Source organism: Lepisma saccharinum, chromosome 13, assembly GCF_977018435.1.
Source record: "Lepisma saccharinum chromosome 13, izLepSacc3.1, whole genome shotgun sequence".
In the NCBI taxonomy this organism is placed as follows: domain Eukaryota; kingdom Metazoa; phylum Arthropoda; class Insecta; order Zygentoma; family Lepismatidae; genus Lepisma; species Lepisma saccharinum.
Genome location: NC_139241.1, coordinates 11,672,353 through 11,682,110, shown reverse-complemented (window position 1 = coordinate 11,682,110; position 9,758 = coordinate 11,672,353). Strand labels below are relative to the sequence as shown.

Genomic DNA, 9,758 nt, shown 5'->3' with positions numbered 1-9,758 from the left:
TCTGCATACTGCAACACTGTCGTTTTGTCATTTCACGTGACTTCACATTGAAGTGATGCATTCACTTGGCCGGTCACACGTCATCGCACGCAAAAACTTCAACCGTTACCATGGTTTTGGGCCAGGGCTGGTTATTAGTTCTGATTTTATAAGCAGATCTACTGATATTTCAGGGGACGATCTCCCGATTTTTAAAAATCTGGCCTGGCAACGCTGTGGAATTGTGATTTCGAACAAATTTGCGAGCGTTTGTGGAACCGTAAGAACTATTCTTCCGGACTAAATAGCAAGGTATCTTAATATATAGCACTATTTTGTCTCGATTACATCTGTTTGTGAGTCGAAAAATGGTTTAAGTCAATGCCGAGTTTACCCGCCCCATGCATTTTTCGTTAGCCAACGCGTCGTCTTGTAATCAAGGTGTCCCAGATTTGACCCTTGTGGATGCACAGGACATGATGGTTCGGATTCCACTTGAACCTGTAGGTCCAGTCCCGATTAACCTTTTTTTTTTTTTTACATGAAGTGAACTTAGACTAGTCAGTCAGTCAACCCCATTGTCAATTGTTTGGCTAATTTGCAAAAATGGGATGAGTAATGATGAAATCGAGGTAACAGTATGATATAGTGAAAACACATTTCACTCGTTTATTTCCTATTTATTTACATTTGTACTTACCTGTTATGCGTAGCGGAACATTTTTGAACGTGGGATTTTGCTTTTTCACTAAAAAAGCGTAATTTTTCACATTACAAGTATTTATTGTTCGTTGTTAATTCTCTTTCGTTACACAAATCTTGACTCACATAGTCTTTCGTCAGCTGATATGCAGTTTCCAAACTTATTAACTGGAAAATGCCACACAAACTATTCACAGAAGGTTTTTAAGCGAAAATTGATCCACAAACCATTCACGGAAGGTTAGGTTAGGTTCAGTTAGGGGCTCCGGTACCCTTTTCTACACCCTCGATTTTTCGCACATTTCAAATATTCTCGTTACAAAAATTAGTTCTTCATAATAAACGATGTTTCTAAATATCACGGAAAGTAATTTTTTAGATCTACATTCGAGGGTGTAGAATAGGGTACCCGACCCCAGTTAGGTTAGGCAAACATAGAAAATTAAATTGGAAAACAAAAAAAAACCCGCTCACATGTCATCTTAGGTTCCATTAGCACTCATTTCACCCCTAAATATGTGCTTCATCATCGAAAAAATTCCTCAGTACGTTCAATTACGCATATCCGGACAACATCTGTTGGTACTAGTTTACTATCCTTCGGACACATTTATTGGTACTACTTTACTATACCTGAGACACCTGGGAATCATTTCTTTCGCACTTTTTTACATTGCTAACGTACTATTCTGCATTCCGGAACACTTATTTAGGTGAAATAATTTAATTTGTTAGGAAAGTAATGTATATTTCTTACATTTACGAGTACTTACTGTTCTTGTTTATTTCCACACACAACATGGCAGCCAGAAAAACCATTGACGTTAGCCCAAAAATTCACGATAGCCCCACAAACCATCACGGGGACGAGGTATGCCTACTAGGTTAGGTTAGGCCTGTAAGGTTTGGTTCCATTAGCACTCCTTTCGTTCAATTTAGCATATACGGACAATACGAGAGCGTATTGTGCTCTCATGCAGGAAGCAAATGGCGGCAGCAGCAATAGCGCGTCGGAAATAGATTTTCGTAGAAAACCACATGCAATCGCATTAAAATGAATCAAAATTACATTCCCGAACATAAACAACGCTACAGAAAATGATTTGCATAAGTACTTTCTCCTGTAAATTTGAAGAAATCTGTCTCAGGTATAGTAAAGTGTTACCGTTTTGTGTGATGTGGGAATGTTTCATAGCTGAAATTCATGTTGTTCATTGAAAATTAATTCTCCGACGGAGAATAGCGTTTGGCGCGTACACCTTCATACACCATCACGCATCGTGACTGTAACATGACGCGTTGTGATTGTGTTTTGTTAGCCCCACGAACCATTGGCGCGTGGTTAGGTTAGGCATACATAGTTAAAATTTGGTGTCGTGTTAGTATCAGGATCTAGAAATTGGAAATAATTGCGAACCATTGACGCTAGCCCCACAAACCATTGGCGCTAGACCCACGAACCATTGGCACGTGGTTAGGTTAGTTCGGTTAGGTTAGGCAAACATAGTTAAAATTTGGTGTCGTGGTAGTATCAGGAATATATATATTTGGTTGTGAAACAAAAAAAATCGTGAAAATCGACAGTTACCATTCCGAAAACTAACGCCTTATTTTCGCTTATTTTGCAATTTCTAGATGTTCTACACCTTCAGGAATGTTCCGCGAAGCAGATACGTAAGTACGAATGTCAAAAATTGACGAAACGAAAAAATTAGAGGTGTCCGAAGGATAGTAAATTTTTACCATTCCTTATAAAGTAAGCTTTCCAACGATATATGACATGTATTCCTTAGGAAAAGGACGTAAACTAGAGCCTTACCTTTTTAAGTGAAAATTGATCCACAACCTATTCACGGAAGGTTAGGTTTAGTTATGTTAGGCAACAGAAAATTAAATTGGAAAAAAAAGAACGCTCACACGTAATCTTGTAAAACTACCGCGTGGTTGCTACACTTACAGGGGATTACATAATCGAACGCATGGAACATTTGATTAACGTAGTCAACGGTAATGGTGGCAAGAGCTATCGTGCATCAGAGATACATTAATGTCGAAAATACATGATTTACTGGCCGAATAAGTTGAATGAAAGGAGAAAACACTTCCACAAACTTCGAAAAGTCTACAGAAACTCAGTTCCGTAAGTAGTTTCTCCTGTAAATTTGAAGAAATGTGTTTTCACTATACCATACTGTTACCAAAATGATGAATGAACACCCACAAACATCCATTCCCAGGCCAGGATTCGAACCCTTCATGTTTGGTTGAGAATGTTTTTTTTTTTTTCCTTGTAATCCTACATGGTTATTCTCTTGCAACTGTCGTCTTGTTTACGAACTGCTGCTGCCATCTAGTTCATATGTATGTTGTGCAAAGGGGTTTCATAGTTAGGGTGTGCATGTCATCAGGTCACTTGGTAACTTCCTAGCAGGAAGACTAATTATCGTAGAGTTTTGGAAATCATTGTGTACATGAAATTTGAACCTTCCTTAAAGTATTGAGCACTGTTTGGATTTTGAAAGAAAAGTTATTTATGTTGAAAAAAACAACTTAAAAATTACCTTACACAAGCATGCGTGCTTCCTATGGACAACGTATTTTCCATTGACAAGTGACTGTAAGTATCGTAGACTAGTGGGAATTAATGTAGAAGTAAATCGGAATCTTAGTAGAGTGCATTTAGGGACTTTATTTTAATAAGAGAACCTAACTACGAAAGCATATATTGAACAAACACTTAAGTAATCGCTAAAATGCCACAGTGTGTGTTAACAGAAGTCAATCTAATACAAACGATGTTAAAATTGCATCCGCGCAATAAAACAAAAGAAACCTGTGCCAAAAAAATCTAAATGCTTTCATGGCTAGGTTAGGCAGTCCAGGTTTAGAACCCTTAGCATTACAATAATTTCCTTAAATACTTTCATCTCATCATGATGCTGGTCTCAAGCACGACACCCCTTCGAGCTTCGAGTTAGCAGTAGTCAATGGAAAGCAAGGATATTTTTGCAAGGTACCTTTTACATCTTCTTTTTGCTGATAAAATGGACTTTTTCGGAACTGAAAACAGTGTTAATTACTTTCAGAAAGATTCAAATTTACTTTCACAATCATTTCTACTATTCTGTGATATTATGTCTTTTTTCGGTGAACGAACAATGCCTTGTCGATGGCAAATGCAAATGCTTGCATAAGGTACTTTTTTTACGTCTTTTTTCACCTATAAATTGCATTTTTCAGAACTACAAACAGAAGTAAAGTGTGCCTCAGAAATATTTTCGTTTTTAAAACTATTAAAATCAATACTTAAATTTTTTGGGAACTACTTAAGATGACCGGACCCATCTCCGATTTTCTTCATATTTGAGTATGTTTACCTAACCTAACCACATGTCAATGGTTCGTGGGGCTAGCGTCAATGGTTCGCAATTATTTTACAATTTCTAGATGTTTCAGACAAATTTTAACTTCAGATTCGTCATTAGCAGGCCTCAATTAGTAAGTATGTCAAATATGAAGAAAATCGGAGAGGGGTCCGGTCATCTTAAGTCATACCATTTTTTGTATAAAGATAAATTTATTACCAAAATAAAGCTTAAACTTTAAATTTTTATTTGTGGAAAAGAGTATTGGACAAATGGTGACCGTTCATGTTTTCACATTCAATTATTCTTGAACTAAAGTTTTCGATCACTCACCGAAGCATTGCACGAGGAATAGCATTGATTTCATCTGTAATTCTTTGCTTCAATTCTCTCAAATTTTGTGGCATTGGGGTCACCCTCTGGAGGACAGACCTCACCCTCTGAAGAATTATGATTGATTGATTTGGTTTATTTTACTTTGCTATCTGCACCTTTTGACAAAATAAGCTAAACCACATCAAACAAAAATAAATGTAAAAATAAAAAAGTGTAAGGTAGATTGAGCTGTTTATTACCTATTATTTTATTAAAAATAGTCAATAACAGTTCAGTTTCTACTAATAGATTTCTAGATTTTTATAATTGGAAAAGTGGAAGCTTAGTCGCTATGCTTTGTAATGTACTAAAGTTTCCATTTTCTTCCTATTCTAGGTTCAGGAATGAACTCCAATACTCTACTTCACACATTCCGAGATGGGTGAAGTTTAAGGAACTTACAAACTTTGGTAGCATTTGAGAACTCTTGAATATTGTATGAAGTTTCCTACTAGGAACTCTTGGAATAATAAGATGGAAGATACCAAAATAGAACCTCCTAACTATTTGGAAACGTCTGAATGCGATTCTTCTTCAGAAAACAAGTAAGAACGTTTTTTTTTTGTTTGTTTTTTTGCATGTGATATGTTTTTTCTGATTTCCTGTTTACGTTTTTTACAATTGTATTAACTGTATATATGTGTTTGCCTTGAAACTAAATGCACATGAGGAAAATTTAGTTTATTTGATCCCCATATGAAAATGTTTGCCTGTAGAAAGAAAACATTTCCTAATGGAATTTGCTTTAAATGAAGTAATCTATTAAATGACCCTCCCCCCTCTTTTGTGTTCATAATTCTTGATACCCCCTCCCCTTCTCTTATGCACCTATCTAGTCAGATGCCACACATTAACCTGTAACTTGTTCTCATGCTTTTCTGCTACTGTTATTTTTCACACTATGCATGCTATCCTTTCTGAAGTTCACCAAAACATTGCCCTTTAAGGCACAACTCATGTTCTCGTTATGAGGATTTTGATGTCTAAATTAGTGACAATAACACAGACTTTCATATTGCTAGTGAATACTCAAGCAAGAAAAAATAATAAAAATTGTGACCCAATGAAGTTACACTAGGAAACAGTCATTTCGTATCCTCATAGTGAAATACACAGGGTGTCCCAAAAGGTACTTTGCAACTTCAATGTCATATAACAAGACTTTTAATTCTCTTAGAGAAACAAAGTAAGGGTAACGGTTCAGATTGTTCTATGATTTCTCCTAGCACAAAGACTAATTATCGTAGAATTTTGGAAATCACTCATGAAATTTGAACCTTCCTCAAAGTAATGGGCACTGTTTGGACTCGAAAAAGTTATTTATGTTGAAGAAAACAACTTGAAAATTACCTTACGCACTTCTCATGGACAAGATATTCTCCGTCGACCAGCAACAGTAAATATCGTAGAAACGTGGGAATGAATGTAGAAGTAAATCGGAACCTTAGTAGAATGCATTTAGGGACTTTATTTTAATGCTAAGGGAACCAAACCTAACCTGCCTAACCTAACCACAAAAGCATATATTGAACAAAATCTTAAGTAATCGCTAAAACTCCGCAGTATATGTTAACAGACGTACATCGAAATTGAACCATGTAAAAATTACATTCGTAGCATGATAAAATCGCAATAAAACAAAAGGAACTTGGGCCAAAGTGAGTTTTATGTGATGCACAAACTCAAAAAGTTTTGTTCTGTTAGGTAATGAATAACTTCCTTGTCGTTCCATGTGGCAGGAGAAACATAGTTTGAGAAATGGAGTCTGCACAGGAAAAGGTGCAGTATGTGGCTTTAGACACCCAAGTCCAGAGAGTACCCTGTGTACTGTCGTGCTAGGGATTTGCAGCTCCTGTGATGCCTTCCAAATAGACTTCTTCGGTGAACGCTGGAAAGCCCGTCGAATTCTTTCCGTATCTTCTTCGCTTGTTCTTGGCCTGCCTACATGGTGCTTCAAATCCACACTGCCTGTGTGCATGAAGTTGCTGTACCATTTTCTTATGAATGGCCGTATAGCGTTCTGAAATTTCTCTGGACTTGGGTGTCTGACTTGGTTTCAATAAACCAAGCCACACACTGCACCTTTTTCTGTGCAGATTCCATTTCTCAAATTATGTTGCTCCTGCCACCTGGACAGACAAGGAAGTTATTAATTACCTAACAGAACAAAACTTTTTGAGTTGGTGTATCACATAAAACTTACTTTGTTTCTCTAAGTGAATTACAAGTCTTGTTATATGACATTGAAGTTGTAAAGTACCTTTTGGGACACCCTGTATGTTCTTAACTAATTTCGGCATACTGATTTCAAATTTCCCACCCACTTTCTTCATCACATATGACTTTTGAGATATGCATGACACCATATATGACATAACAGGGGTAACCTTTACACCACTGAATTCTGGGGTACCCCTAATTTGGCAACATTGCAAACTGTTTGCATGCCAAATTGTTATGTATATATTCACTCATCTCGTGTGTGTTGGTACATAATTATTGTAACACTGTGTGCTCCAATGAAGAATATTAATAGATGATAGTAACAATAAACCTGCAGTTTACAGTATGTGGTTTGTGTAATAATAACAAGGACTTTGCTGTGATAAACTATATCAGTGGAAAGAACCGGTTGCTGTGTAAATATTCCTAACACCAAAAATAGCTGTGTAAGAACATTGCAGATTGTGTAGAGACAGCATACTGATTGCACTTTGGATGTACCTATAATATAACATGAATCGAGGACCACATGACATTGCTATTTTCATCTCACTGTAGTGCCCCACAAGAATGAAAGTAGTATTACACATGCTGATGTGCCCTCCACATTGCAAGATTAATGTGATTTTCAAAGCCTCAAAATTTTAAATCTGTTTCACCACACCTCTGTATATATATGAGGGGTTCAGAGCAGAAGTTGCATAACTCCATTCAAGACAGTTTTCAGGAAAATTAGATAACTTAGTACTATGCTTAGCTATTGGTGCTCTATTGGAGCTCAAACATAGTATTGCCTGTATACAGTGGCGAAGCATAGAGTTGCTAGCAGGGTAGGCACAAAAGTGCAATAATATCCATTAGTTGCTTGAATGTGTAAAGGGAGGGGAGGGGGGTATGTCATGGAGAGTGGTTCAATGTGTCTCCAAGTCGCTTCTTTACTTGAGAGTGGCGTGACGTTTTTCAAAAGTGTTGACAATTTTCTATGTCTGTTAGACATTATCTCCTCCCACCCACCAGATTACATCAATATAGATTTTTGTTCATTTCCGTAATTTTTTTTTAACCCCTGACTGATTTATGCACACACCTCTACAAGGAATTACCAATCATGAGACATTGCAAAAATCCAACGAATAGTGGTTGAACCCTCTTGTCAATTTTTCATCACTTTTCTTCTAAATTTATTTATTTATTTTGCAATTTAGGTGAACAGGGGAAGAAGAACCCCATCATTTTTGGGTCGGTATGTGCCGTGAGCAGACGACAGGATGTTGCACTTTCAGTTACTGTCTGTTTGGTTCGAACTACAGTTGCCAACTTAGCTTTTAGGAGCAAGACTCTTTGCACCGAGGAAAACACCATTGTTATCTGTTTTCTAACCAAAGGAATGGTTGTAATTAAATTCAGCCTTGGCTTTGCAGATAAATGAATTTCTGGCACCTGTATGTGCAAATAAACATAATTTAAATTTTGGTTATTTTCGTCTCATTTGTTCTGCTCTAGGTTAATCGTGACGATGAGAATGTATGGAGGATGGACTTGATGAATTAGAGAGGATCAAGAAACATTGACATGGCCATAATTAGGTCACCTGGCTTCGTAACGTGTTAGGATGATCAGTTTGGTGTTCACTCTTATGTTGGCATTCCAAAATATGCATTTGCAATGAATTGCAGATAAGAATATAATATTGGTGCAAATTAAAAATGTCAATATTATATTATTTCTGTATGAAAATTATTTTAAAGAACAAGAGAGTTTATTCATGCTAACCAACCCATGTAGGTGCTTTTACAAATGAGGTTTGTTTTGGACAATGCACGGCACCTTTTTTATGTCAGTGTCATATGTAGGGGACAGATTTATGTGCAATAAAAAATACAAAGTATGCATGCAAAATGTGCATTAAAAACGGGCAAAATATGCACTATAAATTTAAAAAATGCCCTCTAAGAATTGTGCAATACGATCTATACATTCTTTAAGACTGCACCATTGCCTTCCCACTTCCCAGGGAGCATGCCACTGCCACATCACACCAAGATTTGAAGTAATTCGCATCCATAAACACAGGTAATTGTCTAATATAATTGCTCAACGTGGATAATTTAAAAGTATTTAATTTATGTAATTTGTAGTTTTATGTATAAAGATTGTTTAGAAAGCCGAAAATAATGACTAGATGCTGATACTTATTTCCAAATAACAGGAAAAGATCCTCCATTACAAGCTAAATTTTTAAAAGAAGTTGCACAGATACCCTAAAGAACTGGTCTTACGCAGTTGAGCTACACCTTTTTTTATGTCTGTTTTTTATGCAATTGTGTATAAATGGTTGTGTTCTAAAAAAAAAAAAAAAAAAGAAGGCCAGAAATTTGAAGAATTAAGTAGTATGTAGTACTTTGATGCGACAGAAAAGGACTCCAAACTTTGAAAACACTGTACTTATAGCTGCTTCCGCATCAGGAACTGGCGTCGCACCGCCTTTATGGCAGTCACCCGCTGTTAACAGACAATTAGGCATACCAATTCTTAGGTTTCCCATCCCTCCTCCCCGAACCAGCCAGCAGGGAAACAGGATTTTGTCAAAATAGCCGTTAAAAATTGGTTTATGTACACCACTAATTATTCTCCATAGCACCCTTCGAATGACGGGGTTCCCCCCCCCCCCGATTGTATGCAGGGAGGGCAAGGGAGCTTATGGATAAGAAGCGAGTGGCTACTTACAGAGAAAATGCAGTCTCCATCACCAGTTCCACCATTGCAAATAGTGTTGGCGAGATAATACTGCTTGTCCTTTCATGCTTTCTTTATGGTGCTTGGCCCAGGTTCGATACCTGATGGATGCACATAGTGCTTTGGATTTCACTTTAAACTGTAGGACCAGTCCCGATTAGCCTTAGTGTGCATAAAGTGGACTTAAAACAGCAAATCATTCAATCATTTATGGTGCTTGGCAGAGGCAATGTTGCTATATGAAGTGAAATTCCCCTTAGTGCAGGAAAATCTTGGTCCAATTTTAGGAGAATAAATGAAGATTTTTTATGAAAAATATAGAAATTATCAGAAAATTTAAAGTTGTCGGATTTTTTTATTTTGTTTTCCATTCTAACT

At 36.8% G+C, this 9,758-nt stretch overlaps 1 protein-coding gene across 6 annotated transcripts in view; it reads left to right on the top strand.

Moving 5' to 3' along the window:
- Positions 1 to 272: 272 nt before the first annotated feature.
- LOC145997173 (uncharacterized) overlaps positions 273 to 9,758 on the top strand; it is a 127,666-nt gene continuing 118,180 nt past the window's right edge. For 5 of the 6 annotated variants that reach the window (XM_083133863.1, XM_083133861.1, XM_083133864.1 and 2 more), the window contains exons 1-2: positions 436 to 482; positions 4,758 to 4,966. In XM_083133863.1, coding sequence (XP_082989989.1) covers positions 4,860 to 4,966 — 107 coding nt within the window. In that variant the 5' untranslated portion in view covers positions 436 to 482; positions 4,758 to 4,859. Of the gene's footprint in view, positions 292 to 435; positions 483 to 4,757; positions 4,967 to 9,758 lie in introns of those variants that run through there. The other variant, XM_083133862.1, reaches the window with a different exon arrangement.